This window comes from Crinia signifera, chromosome 6 (genome assembly GCF_055691185.1).
Source record: "Crinia signifera chromosome 6, ASM5569118v1, whole genome shotgun sequence".
Taxonomy (NCBI): domain Eukaryota; kingdom Metazoa; phylum Chordata; class Amphibia; order Anura; family Myobatrachidae; genus Crinia; species Crinia signifera.
Window position 1 is genome coordinate 102,716,176 of NC_139222.1, and position 16,960 is coordinate 102,733,135.

At 46.2% G+C, this 16,960-nt stretch overlaps 1 protein-coding gene across 4 annotated transcripts in view; it reads left to right on the plus strand.

Annotated features, from left to right (window-relative positions):
• Positions 1 to 241: 241 nt before the first annotated feature.
• TPX2 (TPX2 microtubule nucleation factor) overlaps positions 242 to 16,960 on the plus strand; it is a 29,469-nt gene continuing 12,750 nt past the window's right edge. For 2 of the 4 annotated variants that reach the window (XM_083146611.1, XM_083146614.1), the window contains exons 1-10: positions 242 to 393; positions 5,730 to 5,848; positions 8,987 to 9,070; positions 9,152 to 9,224; positions 10,970 to 11,083; positions 11,193 to 11,312; positions 11,932 to 12,065; positions 12,395 to 12,552; positions 16,474 to 16,651; positions 16,741 to 16,879. In XM_083146611.1, the coding sequence (XP_083002737.1) occupies positions 5,761 to 5,848; positions 8,987 to 9,070; positions 9,152 to 9,224; positions 10,970 to 11,083; positions 11,193 to 11,312; positions 11,932 to 12,065; positions 12,395 to 12,552; positions 16,474 to 16,651; positions 16,741 to 16,879 (1,088 nt within the window). In that variant the 5' untranslated portion in view covers positions 242 to 393; positions 5,730 to 5,760. Of the gene's footprint in view, positions 394 to 443; positions 548 to 625; positions 721 to 5,729; positions 5,849 to 8,986; positions 9,071 to 9,151; positions 9,225 to 10,969; positions 11,084 to 11,192; positions 11,313 to 11,931; positions 12,066 to 12,394; positions 12,553 to 16,473; positions 16,652 to 16,740; positions 16,880 to 16,960 lie in introns of those variants that run through there. The other 2 variants (XM_083146612.1, XM_083146613.1) reach the window with 2 other exon arrangements.

The following is a 16,960-nucleotide window of genomic DNA, read 5'->3' on the forward strand; positions in this document are numbered from 1 at the left end:
TAACAGTCTGTATAAATAAATAACTAAATAAATTATAAGTATATAGTACATCATTTCACAGGATTGAGGAGACAAAAAACAAACATACTTAGTGGGCGGGCGGGCGGAAATCCTCGCAATAGGGCAACCGCGAGAATGTTCGGGAATTGTAGTTCTTCTCTGAGTCACTGTTTGCAATGAAGACCTGGAGAGACTACACTACCCACTATCCCATGCGCGACGCCTCTTTCTTATCGGCCAATTGGAAGGGCGGTGACGTTAGACACTCTGATAGGACAATTTGGAACTTGCGTCTAGTTTGAAATTGTTAACGTACGGGTGCGGCGGAGGGTGAGCAGCAGCAGCAGCCGGAACCGGATCGGTGACGAGGCCTGGAGACTCGAGTACAACGCGGTACGGTATCCGGTATCGTGTGTGGGACTGATGCGTGTGTGAGAGTGGGCCGAGGGTTGAGCGCGTTTTCTGCAACCGTCCCGGGCATTAGGAGCAGCCCCCTGTTCAGCCTGGTCAGTGGGGGATGTTACTGGAGTCCGGCGCTTCAAGGGAGGTAACCGAGATGTTAATGGGGTATAGATCTGCACTACGTGGGCTCGACACATGCTAATAAGGCGGGTGTCTGTTTCAGGTTGAAAATGGGATGTTATTGGGTGTGAAGCGGTATCGATACCTTCTCCCCCATAACGACTCTGCATACATCTGCCCCAGGGTTCGAAAAAGTCGGTAAGGACTGGAGCTGATTGGCTGGACGTTTATATCTCTTTATCACCCTTGCATTTATCTCATGTTAAGTGTCTATGTATGTAAACAGTCAATAGGCTGACATGCACAGGGTCAACCAAGACTAGAGACTGACACAAAAGATTGTTATGGCAATGGTCGACATGAGGTGTGTGTCCCCCCCCCCCATCCTGAAGCGAATAGATTAGTAAAGTATGCTGAGCGCTACCAAAGTGAGCCATGAGAGGGTAGGTGGGTCACTAATTTGAGGTCCACAGGATGAAATGTACAAATTAACATAAAACTACTGTCAACCTTCTCATGTGTTGACTTTGATGCCGACCTGTTTATTGCCTACTATTTAGTTGTTTTTTTTGGTACTTGTGAGTTATCCGGGCTGCCGATTTTTTGATTGTATGCCTTAAGTTAAGGCATACAATCAGATGCGATGCGATATCGCATCGCATGCGATGACCCGAATTTTCCATAGGAATCAATGTTAAAATTGACTGAGTCCATTTTAACATGGAATTCAATGGGAAAAAGGGGTCCTTTTCATACCCCTACTATCCAAGTGGGCATGGAGTTGGATATAAACCTGTAGCGAGCCACCGAGCCCGAAGCGTGGCGAGCGAAGCGACGGTATTCTGTGTCCCCTCGCGGGGCTCGCTAATTTGTACAAAAAGTCCATTTTAACATTGATTCCTATGGAAAAATCGGGTCATCGCATCGCATCCGATGGTCGCATGCGATGCGATGTGCCCGATCCGACCCGATTTATAAATCGGCAGCCCGGATAACTCACAAGTACCTTTTTTTTTTTTTGAATGTGGCAGATATTTCCAATCCTCGAAAATATCAGCGGTTTTCACGTAGAATAGATGAAATTCAATGTGTTTTTTTTTTGTTTTTTTTTCTTAACTTTCGGAAACTACCTGGATTGGCGAATCCGTGTCTCTTTTCCACAAACTGTTGCAACTTAAGCAGCTGCTTCAACTTTTTAAAGAGCGAAAACGGCCAGGGTTGCAGAAGCTGATATTTTCGAACAATTTAAATATCTGCCAGTATTGAATAGATCTTAACCATTCATTGATGGGGGATGCAATGAGCCAGCATGATGATGATGATGATGGGTGAGAAGCAGCCCTATGAGAATGCAGGACTTTAAATGGAGGGCATAATATGTCAGTGGTTCCTGTACATCCTCAAATTACAGCACATAGCACTCCTAGGCCAAATGCTGCTTATTAAAAATTATGAAAAACTATTAAGTCCTGTATCATAATTTGAATTGGTCAGAGACCACCAACATCGGACACCCACTTTGCAATAGCACTCAATTTGCAAACCTCTGCTCCTAGATGGTTTGGGTGGCAAGGTGTAAATTGTTTTAAAATATATCCTTGTGTGTACACCTAAAGGCCCCCATACAGGCCCGACTTCCCCCGGCAGCTCCCCGGGGGAGCTTGCTAAGATTGGCACTTGATGTGCCATTTTTTACATGTGATAAATCGTCTCTATTTATCACATGTAAACCCGGGGAGTGGGGGGGGGCTGCAGAACAGGGCTGCTGGTGGGGGGCGCTGCTAAGGCAGCGTGCGGAGGACAGTGACAGAGCCGGGCAGGGGGAGGCGGGAGCTGTCAGTGCTGGAAAAAAAAGCCCATACATACAATGAATGGGCAGCCTGTGATTGGCTGAGCGCTCTCTCAGCCAATTGCTGACTGGCTGAGAGATCGCTCAGCCAATCACAGGCTGCCCATTCATTGTATGGGCTTTTTTTTTTCCAGCGCTGACAGCTTTTCCTGCCCGGCTCTGTTATACCCCTTTCACACCAGAAATGCAGAGACAAACCCAGGAATTCCTTTCCCGGGACAAGCAGGGACATTCCCGGGTTGGGACCCATTCGCACATGCTTTTGAAGCAGCGACAACCCGGGTCGGTACCTTTCATACCAAACCCGGGTTGACCCTGCATTTATCATTGACAATGGCCTTTTTTAGGCCCACATTACATTATTGATTATTAAAAATTAGACACCAAACGGTTGTAGTGTTTTAACCTTGTTTACTTCAAGAAAACAAATGAGAAGGCATATATAAAAGTATAAAACTTTGCCTATTTCTAGGCACAATAGTGCAAGATAAATACAAAAAATATAAAGGCACATTACACAAATCAAACAACCCCCCACAATCATCAAACATCCCACTCCCGCCTCCCACAAGCATTAAACATCCCCCCCACCCCCTAAACAGGACCTTATGAATCAGGCCAACTTTTTTGTAAACTTGAAAAAGTGCTCAGCAAACATCTGTCGGCCATTGTAAACATTAAACCTGTAAAGTGCACAGGCATATAAAGTGCCCAACTATCAGCATATAAATAAAAAAATAACACCCTAAAAACCCAACCGCCCCCCTACCTACAAAAGTGCCCTTAAAGCAGCAATACTATTTCAAAATGAAATGTGCCCTTAAAACAGCAATACTATTTTAAAATGCCTATTGCAATTGCCTGTATACAGGGTATTCAGGCGAGGATGGTGGCGGGTTAGGAGGATCATAGTATGGACCTCTGGAATACGGCTGGTAGCTATGCTCAGGGGCAATAGGGCCTTGGCTAGCTGGGAGCGTGTTACCCACAAAGCGAGGCAGGATGTGTTCCAGGAACTGGAATTGACGGTCTTGGTAGCTGTGCAAGATGCGCTCTTGGTGACCCATTATCTGCGTTATGGGGGTCTGCTGCAGCTTGCTTTCCGCCTCGATGAAACGGAGTTGCCGGGAATCCTCCTGTCGCTGCATGTTGTTGTCCATGTCGCGCAGTTCTTCACAGAGCACCCTGGTCATTTCCCATGCTGCGAGCTCTACTTTGGTGGCTTTGCGCTTCCACGGTGGAACTGTATATACTGCAAGGGGAGTTAAAGAAGGAGAAAAAGGCATAAGAAAAAGCAGTGGTATGATCATATGTGTTTGTGGCCTACTCCCACCTACACTTGATACACTCTGCGACACCAAACTTTGCAGTGGACGGTTATGGTGGCGTATAGTGCAGCATTACTGTGTATTGGAATGCATGTGTTTAGGACATTCAAGCAAGGATAAATACTTACTATTGGTGCGCATCACAGGGAGAGCTTTCTTGGGTGTGGCGGGCACATCACTCTCTTGGATGGTTTCTACACTGGTGCCGCTTATGCTGTCATCTGCATGGTTAATGGAGGAGTTTAAATCGGTGTCATCTGGGACTAGTATCGGTTATGTTGGCTCAGGTGATATTGGCCCAGATTGGGTACTGTCCATCGACTGATTATTGTCTTCATCAACCACCGATGAGAGAGTGACCGAGCTGGAGGAGGACAGGCTGATGGGTCACTCAGCGCAGTGTGGCCAAAACATGCTGTGCACAGCTCGTAAAAGACCCAATCTTGCCTTGCAGCCCCGCTCTTATTCCGTTGTGGTCATGTATGCGGTGGAATTGTTTCTTCAGCCCCTTCAACTTGTTCACCACTTGCTGCGGCCGAAGCCCCGCGATGCCAGGGGCATCCTTCACAGTGCCTGTAATCTGGCGCCGGATCTCCTCTTCCCCTCTGATGGCTAACAGCTCCCTCACCTCTTCATTCGTCCAAGACATGGCAGTCACACTTTCAGGGGTTAAAACCCACTTTGCCCAAGTTGCTTGCAGGGTTTAAAATGCACTTTGCCCACAGCACGTGCACGCTGTATCTCCCTGCACGCTGTTTGCTGCCTCTGGGAGCGTCCAGCACAAGAGGAAGTTGCCCTGCTAGCAAATCAGCGTTAGCTGACATCAGCAGAGGCAACACGGGAAGCAGGGACATGTCCCTGCACCTTTCACACCAGCCAGTAGTCCGGGAAGGACCCGGGAGTATCCCTGGTACCTAGCCGGGTTGGAATGCCTGCAAATTAGCCCGGGATTTTGTCCCGGGAACCTTTCACACCAGAGCTATTCCCGGGTTGTTCCCGGACTCAACCCGGGAATTCAGGCTGGTATGAAAGGGGTATTACTGCCAACTCTGTGTCCCCCGCAGCGCCCCCCTGTCTTACTAGCAGCCCCCCCCCCCCCCGCCGCATTGACGGCTCCCTGCGGAGGTAGTGCAGGCGGGGACCGCAGGCGTCGCAGAGCAGAGACCGTCGGCGCGGTGGGAGAATAGAAAAATCTTATTCAAAAGACTTGGCGGCCGCTGATTGGCTGAGCTCAGCCAATCAGCGGCCGCCTGGTCTTTTGAATAGGATTTCTTCCTATTCTCCCGCCACGCCGACGGTCTCTGCTCTGCAACGCCTGCAGTCCCCGCCTGCACTACCTCCGCCGGGAGCCGTCAATGCGGGGGGGCTGCTAGTAAGGAGGGCTGTATATAAAGATATATCGGATCTGAACATCGTGGGTGCTAAAAAGCACCCATGATGGCTCAGATGCCGATATATCTTATGTTCTGTAGGTCCGACGCCGTGATCCGATGCGCGCGGGACCGTGCATCAGATCAGATGTCAAACACATGTGATTTTCGGCTGATTTCACCCGATTTATCGGCCGAAATCGGATGAAATCGGCCGAAAATCGCATAGTGTATGGGGGCCTTTAGATTAGATGTTGTGGTATAGGGCTCCGATGGGGGTGAGCGCATAGAAGCCCCTTGCGGGTTTGCTGCATTCGCCACACTGCGGGCCGGTGCCTCGCTACGCTCGCCACAGGTTATATGCTCCCTCTATGGAGGTCGTGGACCCCCACAAGGGAGAATAACCCGTATGTGTCAGGATCCTCCTGTCGGAGCACCGGCACTTGGGATGCTGACTGTCGGGATCCCCACTGTCGGAACGGCATCCAGATTAGATGGGTCAGTTATTATTCTGTCAAATCCTGTTTCTATTGTATTTGCGGCAATCACTTGTGTGTGACCTTACAATACTATGAAGCTTATAATGTTGCTGTCTGATCAGTTATGGCTTTATCACAATTCACACTTAAATTTTTTTTTTTATTTGTTCTCTCTTTAAAGGAAGACGTTGTAGACATATATAGAGATAATTATGTCTGACTACGCTTTCGATGTTCCAACTACATTTATTAACTTCAGCGCTCTCCATGAAGAAGATCATAATGTCGACTCATGGTTTGGTGAGTAAATACACTGCAAACTGGAATGAAAATGCTGGAAGTGTATAGGAATTTGTGTTTGTTTTATTATCATTACTTATCGCAGGAGAATTACCAGAATTCGATTTATATCCGAAAGCTACTGCCAGTTGCTGTCTAATATTTCAGGCAAAGGTGTAAGAAGTATCTGAGTCTACAGACTGGTACAGTGGTATCTCCCCCGCTGCATGCTTAGACCTGTATATAGATTTCTCACTGTATGCAGTCATAACTTTTCTGTAATATATATATCTATATCTGCATATGCTTCACTGATGGCGCCATTACATTCCTGCTGGGTCTGTTTGGCTGGTGTGCTGGCTCCGTCTCCTACACCTTATAGTTAGATATAGGCGGAGGCAGACTTTCTCCCTTCTTTATTATACTGTATGTCGATCTATCGGTTGTCTCCATCATGGGGAGAAAATGCACTGTATGCGGCACCAGGTTTTCACCCTCCCGCGCTAACACTCTCATATGTGATCAGTATAGCCAGCTCTCACAGCAAAGTGAGGAAGGTCCTACACAGAGCCTCAAACCACTTATTGTTGCCATTAGGGATTACACCTCCCTGCGGAGGAGACTGAAACTCAGCAGTCCTTCACATAGAAGAGGTCTAGTGTCATGTTCCCTTATTCCAAAGATTTGGATGATCTGCTTAAACAGGCCTGGGAGACTCCACATAAAAATATCAGATCACGAAGTGTTCAGTGTCTACGTTTCCCTTCACCTCAGAGGGCAGAAGGAGTTGGGAGCACCCATCAGCGGTGGATTCCTCTGTCTCAGCAGTCTAAAAAGACTGTTATGCTGGTTCCGGGGCCTACTGCTCTGAAGGACCTGGCGGATAGAAAGATCGGCGGCATGCTAAAAGCTGCAGGGGTTTCACAGAGACCTGTTAATGGCGGGTGCTGGATGACGCATGCCGTATATTTATGGGCTGCCCAGCTTCAGGGTGGCTTGTCAGGTGATAAGTTTCTAGTTGAAATTACAACGTTAAGGACACAGCAAGGGTCCTTTGTGATATTATTAATGAGGTGGCCGTGATTAACGCTACGATGGCATGCAGATCCTTGTGGCTGACACTGAATCAAAATGAAGTGTTGAAGTCCTTCCCTTTATGAGAGACTGGCTGTTTGGTGGGGAATTGGATGCGTGAATTTCTAAGGCTTTTGCCAGAAAGTCCACTTTCCTTCGTTATGCTGCCTCACTTGTCAGGCGTTCCTTTCAAACCCCTCATTTGCAGTCCCTTTGTGGGACCTGCTTTCAGTGTAAGCCCAGGGGTGTCCCTATCGCCGTTAGGGGCTCCTCAGCTGGCTTGCAGGAACGGAGCTCAGGGCACCCGAGATACCCTTTTTTTGGTAGAAGTTGGAAAAGCTGGTTCGAACCAAAGTCATTTCCCCAGTCTCATCGCAGCAAAGGGGGACATTCTTTTCTTGGTGTGCTAATGGTCGACCTACTGCTGACTAAAGGATTATCCTGAAATTGGACCTAGGACTATTCCCCTCGGGCCTAAGTACTCCCTCTGGACATTAGACAGGGCTAAGATGCATGAGATCTGATCATATTGACTGTTGGAGACTTTTTGCCGGTACTTGTGTACTAGCACGGCGCCCACGATATTTGGTTGCAGACCATATCATCGCATGCAATACACCAAATGCACTGCAATGTGATTTAAAATTGTATAAGCACCCTAATGGGGGCTTACAATGTTAAATGCACCCCCAGTATGAACGTGAACCCGAAGCGTGGGGAGCGCAGCGGTACGCGTCCTCCGACCTTTTCATACCCCCACTATCCACGTTGGCGTGGAGTTGATTTTAGTGCGGCGAGCCACTGAGCCCAAAGCGTGGCGAGCGGACGCGTATTACTTTACATGTATTAAGCTTCCTCTGGCTGCGCTCGCCACACTATATAAAATCAACTCCACGCCGACGTGGATAGTGTGGGTATGAAAAAGTCGGAGGACGCGTACCGCTGCCCCTCGCGGGCTCGCCACGCTTCACGTTCATAGTGGGGGTACATTTAACATTGTAAGCCCCCATTAGGGTGCTTATACAATTTAAAATCGCATTGTATGTCATATACAATGCTATACAATTTTAACATTGTATGACATCGGGGGACATCTCGTCGCATCGCATGCCTTATGGTCTGCGATGCGATGGGCGCCGTGATGGTACACAAGTACCTTTTTGCCAATTGAGGGGACTGTTATAAAGTTAAATGGTCAACTCGGGAACCAATATCAATAAGCAATCTATGTGAGAGACTGTAATATACGCCAATTCATGGTTATTGTTTATGTTCTTTAATTCTTAGGGCAGTATTCAATGAGAAAAATTCTCCGTGTTTTATGGCGAGTTTGTGCTTTTCTTGCGTTGGACGGAGACTTTTGCTCTCAAAAAGCAAGCAACCCTATTCAACGTGCACTTCTCGTGGTCTTTCTAAGTGATTTTCGCTGTGTCTCTCCGTGTAGCAATTCTCCATCTCTTCATGGAGAAGTGGAATGTGAACTTTTTAAAATAAAAGTTTTTTTTTTTTTGGTGTAAAAAAATCAGGAATTCTATTCTGTGAAAGGGCATGCTATTTTATTCATGTGTTTATAGCATACGCTCTAGGGCAGGCAGGGAGACTTCCATCTCCCTGCCTTCCCGCCGTCCTCAGGCTCCCTGCGGCAGTCACCTCATGACGCCGGATTGGCTGAGACTCGCCGTGAGGGGCGGTGAGTCTCAGTCACATTGAATAATCTCTAAAGTGCCGTGACGGGAATCTCCAAACATGGAGAATCTCCGCAAAAACACGGCGAGTGCATGGCGAGAGAGAAAAAACTCTCGCCATGCACGGGGAATATTCTCATTGAATACTGCCCTTAATGCCATATAAATGGAATTTTTTTTTTTTCTTTTTATTACCCATGGTGTTTTAATTAATCGCTCTTCAATATGCGCTGTGTCTGTTAGTCGGGCACAGTTTTACCTAGACTAGACTGGGGGGGACCCAGTTGAAGTTTTTGTTCACTAGCTCCCCTATTGTACTAAATGAACCCCAGTATTCCTTTTGGACTCATGATTTTAAATACCTAACAGTAAATCCTTTTCTCTAATATTGTCTAACTAGATCAAGTGGCGGACGTAGAAAATGTCCCTCCAGATCAAAACCTAGAAACATCTGAATTTGGTAACCCATCGCAGATACAAGCAGGTAATAATATCACAGAATCTCTTCTTATTTCCATTGTACCTGTATAACTTGTTCTACTCACATCCTGAGTTCTTATTACAGATGAAAGCGTTATGAATCTCAGTGGTGGAATCGCCAAGAAACAACAGAAGACTCCAAAAACGCAGTCCAGAAGGTGATACCTGTAGAAGGCTTTTTTGTTTTTTGTGCACATTGTTTGGGTAAAGGACAACTGTGAACAATACTGAAAATACATATAAGGGTGGCCTATCCGATGATAAATCCTATTCTGAAACATCACCTGACTGGGGAGGGGATGATAAACTTGTGCCACTCCAGCTACTTTGGAACTACACTTCTTAGCATATCCTACCACAGGCTTGCTGGCCTCACCGGTTTCACACCAGAGGGAGAACTGTATGTAGCCTACTCCTGGGGCGGTGAACGGCTATTCACTGGTGTGTGTGGTGGTTGCTTCCATAGTTGCATAGTGGAACAATTTTGTTTTAATACAAATCAATTACCCTTCCTTCAGGGTTTTTAGAAAGCTTTTTTTTTTTTTTTTTTTTTTTTTAATAGTGCAAAAAAAAGTTCATATGGAAAGTGTTTCTAGTAGAATTACTTGACTGTGTGTAAACCTGAATTGATTTTAAGACGATAGTGCGCATGTGTGAGCCCAAATAGCAAAAATATCTATTTACAATTTGATGGCCAGGAAGTCGGCATCCGGAGGCGTACACCTGACGGCAGGTGTGCCCAGGTGTTTTAGTGGAGGCCGTGTGACTCAATCAGTGTCTCTTTGTCATAGTTGTGGATCAGACTTGCTCGCATTTGCACAGACTGGGAAAATCATTCGATGGCGAGTGACTTGTGTTTAGATTTGCTGTGAATAGCGACTTAAGCAAGGTTTTTGCAATTCATTCGCAGACTTGCACAGGGCGGGTTTTCGCTCTGTCTGGGTGGCAGCTAACTACTTGCAGTCCTCTGCAAATTTGCAGATGAGAGATCTGGTCTGAATTAGGCCCTATAAACATTCAGACTTATTGTTTGGTAGTCAATTATATCGTTAAAATGACAGCGCAGTCATCTAAAGGTTCCAATACGCTAGTACGGTTTGGGCTGATTCCACCCGATCGGGCCAAATCAGATGTGTTTGACATCCGACCCGATCTGTGGTCCCATGCGCATTGGTTAAGACCCTGGAGATTGAACAGCCTACACATAAAATCTATCCGACTGGACTCACCAGTGGCATATCATGGGTGTTCTTTAGCACAATTAAGTCCCAAAAACCAGAGTTGAAATATGAAGAATGGAGTTTTGCCAATTCCTCTTGAACGGGTGTAGGTAAACCTGGATGACTGTGCAAGTCTGTCGCAGTCTCGGATATGAAGGATCTAAATACAAAATATTTCCATGTGTAGCGATGCCAAGAAGCGGCAGAAGGGAAAAAAAACCTTTAAAAAGACTGACCGGCCACTGCTCTCAGCACATTCACTCCAGTGACATATAAAATTTGCAGCTACTTGGAACATACCTGAGTTGGTACCTGGAGAGAAGCCCTGACAGCCTAGACCACACCCTTATTTGGTTACTACAGCCATTGCTTCCCGTTTCACAGTCGGGTACCATTTCTCTAAACCTGTTTTTAGAATAAGGATATATACTTGATACCTTCTTCTTGCTGATCCTATTCCTCCTCCCTCACCACCTTAGGATCCATTTCATTGTTTACCCCTCATCACAAATTGTTATGGGATTTAAATTTTTAGATATGTCAACAATCGTTCTGAATCATCAAAGTTAACATTCTCTTTCCATACAATATTTAATCGCGTGCATACCTTGTTTTTTTGGCATTAGGACAGAAAAATATTGCAGTTACTGATGGGTAATTCTTATTCTGGTCTTTCTTTTAAGGTCTTCCAAACGCCTATCTGCACAGCAGAGGATAAAACAAATGTCGAAAATCAGAGCTGAGCGAAAGAAGGTGATCCCAAAACAAGAACACCCTCCCACCAAACGGCAGAAGCTGTAAGTGTCTGATTCTGTGCTGTTCTAAGGGTGGCCTCTGGCAGATGAGCTCTTCTACCAGAGAGTAATACACCTTGAACCTCTAACACACATGCTGCTTCTGTTCCAGGTCCACATCCAAATGCAAATCTACAGACACCACTATCAATAAAGGACTCTCAACCAGTGTTGCTGAAGGGACTCCAAAACTGAAGCCCAAGTTATTGCCCTCCACTCCTACTGTTCTGAAGTATGTTCTTTGTGATCACTGTGTGCTTTGTGTTTGTAGCACTTTAGACGTTAAATCCTGAATATTTTTTTAAATGATTTGCATTTTTGTTAGCTGCCGGAGGGAGACATAAAGTGGGTCAAACGTTGGGCACCTCCCTCGTATTTCTTGGTGGACCCCGTTCCTGATTGCAGATCAATTTTAATATTGATCAATTTTGACTATAGTATAGATCTTTACTATATAGTCTTGCCTGCACAGTCTATTTTTCTGTACGACAGCCACTAAAGGGGAGTGCACATCAGGATTGAATGGGACTGAAAACCTTTTGATTTTGACTATATACGAATAGGAAGTTAGAATGTGTATGGGCACTGGCTCTGGAAGCCTGACATCAACATTTCAAAGATCTTTTTTTTTGTTATTTTTTATAAATCAGAAATTGCTGACAAAACAACCCTTACTAAATCTACCCCCTGGTGTTTTGTTGCCTGTAGGTAGGGCTTCCTTATCACACCATACATAGCTGTATTTGTTTTATCTACTAAGGTTCAAGGCCTAATGCTGCTTTAGATGAAGGTTGGGTATATGTTTGTTCTAGCAGAACTATAAGCCTGTCCTGTATGTTATGTTCCGGTAGGAGAAAGCCTATGACTTCAAAGGCTAAGAATTCAGAGGAACAAGAGCTTGAGAAGATGCAACAACTTCAGAAGGAGCTGGCTGATAGGCTAAAGAAGAATGAAGAGTCTCTGAAGCTTGCATTAGCTGGAGCAGGTTTGTATTTGCTTTTAAACATAATAATCTCTGGAGCTTCTGATTTAAGACTTTAATAGTCTATTTCCCTGCAACATATTAAAAGAAAAAAGTCCACTACTGCAGAAAAAGCCACTGAAAATGGCAAATTGCAACTGGTCGTAAGGAACGGCTTGGTCACAGCAAATCTGCCTCTATAATGTAGTGGCCCTTTTTGTATTGCAACTGGGATGTCTGGTCATTGTGCCCCATCACCTATGCAGTCCGAGATGCCATTTTGTGATCTAAAATAATATTGCGCACATTTGATTTACAGTTCTCCTGTGTTCCCCCTCAATTCTTTTGTATAGTCCAACCCTTGAAGAAGAACTCTGTTCAGGTCACCAAGCCTGTAGATTTCCACTTCTGTACTGATGACCGCCTTAAACGACCTCAAGAAGAATCCACTGGGGACCAATATAAGCAAATGGATTTTACTGCTGAGCTCCGCAAGCACCCTCCCTCTCCGGTAAGTATCTGATCACTAGTTCTTATGTCAGTCTGGTTTAATTTACGTCTTAAGAAATCCTCGTTAATAGACTTTTGTATCATTTGTTAAAATGACAACTATTGTCACTGTCCTACTTTCCTTACTAAGGACACCTTACCTGAGGAACGTTCACAGCCGTATACTCAAAACTTAAACCATATTTGTTTCGGCTTTCTGTGGGTCACAATGTGACTGAAGATTAGTCCTACTTGTACTGGGGAGGATAGACTGATAACTATTCTATTGTAAAGATTAGTCCTACTTGTACTGGGGAGGATAGACTGATAACTATTCTATTGTAAAGCGCAACGGAATCTGCTGCGCTATATTATACCCCTTTTACACCGCCGAAAAATCCTGGTCAGCGGCGGGTCAGACCCGGATCCTCGGCGGTGTAAATGGGGGGGTATCCGTGTCCATTTACACGGGTCCTCTACCCAGGTCCTGACCTGGGTAGAACCCGGATGGGACCCTTGTAAATGGCGGTGTAAATGGTCCCGCTGCGGGTCCAGGCACCCGCAGCGGGTCCACAGCGTGCAGCGCTGGGGAAGCTGTCCCCAGGTGCTGAGGGAGGAGGGGGGTCCCTGCGGCTAATGAGGAGAGATGGGGTACTTGTCAGCGGCCAGCCTGACACGGCGCTGCCACTGCTGTATCTCCCCCCGGCGGCCGGTCCTTGCGGCAGATGGACAGTCGGTGTCGGCGGTCCCTCTGGCGCAGGGGAAATAGTACTATTTCCCCTGCGCCAGAGGGACCACCGACACTGTCTGTCCATCCGCCGCAAGGACCGGGGGGAGATACAGCAGCGGCAGCGCCGGCAATCATAGTGTCAGGCTGACAGGTACCCCCTCTCCCCTCAGCAGCTGCAGGGACCCCCCTCCTCCTCACAGCACCCGGGGACAGCTTCCCCCCCTCTACCCCCACAGCACCCGGGGACAGCTTCCCCCCCTCTACCCTCACAGCACCCGGGGACAGCTTCCCCCCTCTACCCCCACAGCACTCGGGGACAGCTTCCCCCCTCTACCCCCACAGCACCCGGGGACAGCTTCCCCCCTCTACCCTCACAGCACCCGGGGACAGCTTCCCCCCTCTACCCCCACAGCACCCGGGGACAGCTTCCCCCCTCTACCCCCACAGCACCCGGGGACAGCTTCCCCCCTCTACCCCCACAGCACCCGGGGACAGCTTCCCCCCTCTACCCCCTCCAAGCTATATAGATAGATAGATATATCTATATCTCTATCAACAAGGAAAGGCAGGGCTGACCCAGGTTCAGTGTAAATGGTGCAGACCCAGGTCCGACCCAGGTCGAAGTGCTGTGTAAATGCAGTATAAAGCAGGGTCAGACCCTAGAAACTCCAGCGTTCAAAGACCAGGGTCGGACCAGGGTTTTTGGTGTAAAAGGGGTATAAGAAACTGGTTGCTCTATGATTCTTTTGCATTGATCTGCAAATCCACTTAGATTGATTCTCAGAAGTTTCATGCTGTCAATAGTGCGGTATTGAAACCAGCGATGACAACAATGTCCATGTTACTGGAGCAAAGACTTGTAATCTATATATTTTCATTCTATGTCCTACATCAGATCTACAGCGGTATTGGTAGAATACAGTAAATGCAAACCCTTTACTATATTTGAGTGTGTACAGCAGGGGTGGCCAAACCTGGCTCTCAAGGACACCTACAGCTGTTTACAAACTGGCACAATAACTGCTTAATATGTCATTCTGATTTTTGCTAGTAATTACTTATCTGCCCACGCTCCAGCAGTGGTTAGTGATAATTTACTGTGGGCATACTGCACGGCCAACTAGACAATAGCTCATGCGGCACCACACAGCCTAATCAAGAATGGTATAAGGGAGCACCATAGGGTGGTTTAGAAAATCTCATCTATTATGAGACTCTCTGGTGTAGATGGTTAATGTAGATCTCCTTTCTTGCATTTTTCCACTCATTTTGTTTTGAACCAAAAACTGTATTTCATACAATAAAAATACTGTGGAAGTAGCTGTCCTGAATGTAGTTCTGCATGGTTCTCTGCTACAGTAGTGATGGCAAGTAACCATTTTTATGGTAAGATTTTAGCTGCATTTTCACAATCCTATGTTGGTGACATAGCCTGCTCTGGTTATAGGAGGGGTGATAGTCTGGGCACCAACCAAATGGTTTTCATTTCCCAGTAGCACAGACTCAATCTTTCCTCACGCCTCCAGGACCAGTTCTTTGTTTCCTGTCTATAGGAAAGGCAACTGTTTTACAGAGGCTGCAATTGAGCAGTCTCGTACTGTAGTTTGTCTGTTTACCTTGCTGGAGCAGGCAGCGAGTCCACATCCTAAAGCACAACCTTACTGCCATCAGCCACAGCGCTGGTGACTGGGTTAGTGACCCTGTCTGGGCTCTGGAGCACACAGCAGGCATGCTTGCCTTGTGAGTGTTTTGCAATGTTATCTTTTTCTCCTCTGTATGTGTTGATTTGGGATTTGCCAGTCTTCCTTCCCCCACTTCTTGGGCTTGTTACTTTAACTGGGGTTGGGGCATAGAGCGAAGAAACTTGACAGTTTGCTGTCCAGAATCCTGCTAATCACATATACCCAGTATAAAGCCTATGTCCCCTATGGATTTAACATCTGTTATGTGTTTAACAGATAGGATCATAAAAGTATTTTTTCGCTTTACAAGAAATCTAATCCACATGTCTTTCCCTTTCCTCCCTCTTGGACATTACTCTGGGTATAGTCTAAAACCTAGCTAGCTGAATGAGAAATTGGTAATGTGTGGGTGTGTGTTTTTTTTTTGGTATGTTTTTTTATTGCCTGTGGATCTCTAGGGATTGTAAAACCTAACATTACTCTTTATTGGCTGTCAGTTGCCGTTGTTGTGCTACTGCGGACTGATCCATCACTTGATACCTGGTCAATGCGTTGGCCACCACCTTGACCAGGGAGCAGCTGTCCTGGGGAAAGGTAAAGCCACGTACACACGGGGCGACCCAGCACTATTGCTCAGCGCTGTGCTTAAGCACGATCTATCAGCACACATCACGGGTGAACCACAATGCTTTGTGCTGAGCGGGACTTTGCCTTTTTTAATAGATGACACCCCGTGATCTAGGGAAAGCCAGTGCAAGCACTGACTTTCCCTGTGGGCGGTAGTCTCCATCGCTACAGGGCATGCAAAAGGATCGATCCGTGCTCCTCTTCTTAGCGATCTGGTCAAATCGCATAGAAATGGGGCTGAAATCATCCCATATGTATGCCCCTTAAGACTATTTCCTCTCATTAACCTCTGTTAATGCTTCCCATGAAAAGGGTGTGTCTGTGCTGCACACCTATAACTGTAGCTCTTGTTAGGGGAAGTTCTTGGTATACAGGTGTTGTCCTTCCACAGTGCACAGTTGGTTGAGTCTACCACTCTTCCTATCCCTAATGTAGCCTCTTTTGGGGACCCTACTGATAGGATGTTGGAGATTTTTCTGAAGTCCATAGTTATCAATTCAGGTACAGCTGTGCCCCCAGCTCCTGATTTGGCCTTGCAGAAACTCTGCAAGGTGGTCTATTACGAATACCTTTTTATAAAATTTTACAGCATTGACACCTTAATGCAGTACAGGCGCATACCCTCCTTTTTATGGGATACCTTTTGGGATGTCCCAATGTCAACCAGCGAATGAAAGAAAAAAGGGAATATTTGTCCTAACTCCCTTTTTTTTTTTTTTTTTTTTTTAAAGCCATCGTGCACGATGGCTTTGTCTGGATTTTAGGTTTCTGGTACTCCTATAAGATATGCAAACACCTACAAATACAACTTATTGACAATCTTATAAGTCTCAATTAAAATATTTTTTTGTGAGCCTCTTCAAATCGGCTTTTTGACAATTGAAAATGTTATATCCATCTATAGGCCCGTATGCCAAAAGGAGGTCACACTGTTCCGAAACCTTTCAACCTGTCCCAAGGTAATAAGCGGAAACATGAAGAAACCACGAGCGATTATCAATCTACAGCTGAACAAGTTGCGGCGTTCTATAAAAAGACTCCGCAGCGCTTCCACATGCGCAGCCGGCAGAAGGAAATGGCAGGTAAACATGTGGAGAAGGAGCTTTTTATGTTGGTTGTAGAGGTCTCCAAATTTTCTGTTTTGAATTTCATTCACAATGTTTCATTGTAGGTCCATCGCCAGTAATACCTGTAAAGTTAAAGCTGACACATGCTAAGACACCTCAGCTTCAGACTAAACAGCGGCAGCGACCAGTTACCTGTAAGAGCAACACAGAATTGGAAGCAGAGGAGCTGGAAAAGCAACAGCAGTAAGTCTGTCTGAAGGTGGATCCTATCCCATGATTCAGCATTGTGTGGCTGACGCTTGGGGCCTATGCAGCATCCTCTAA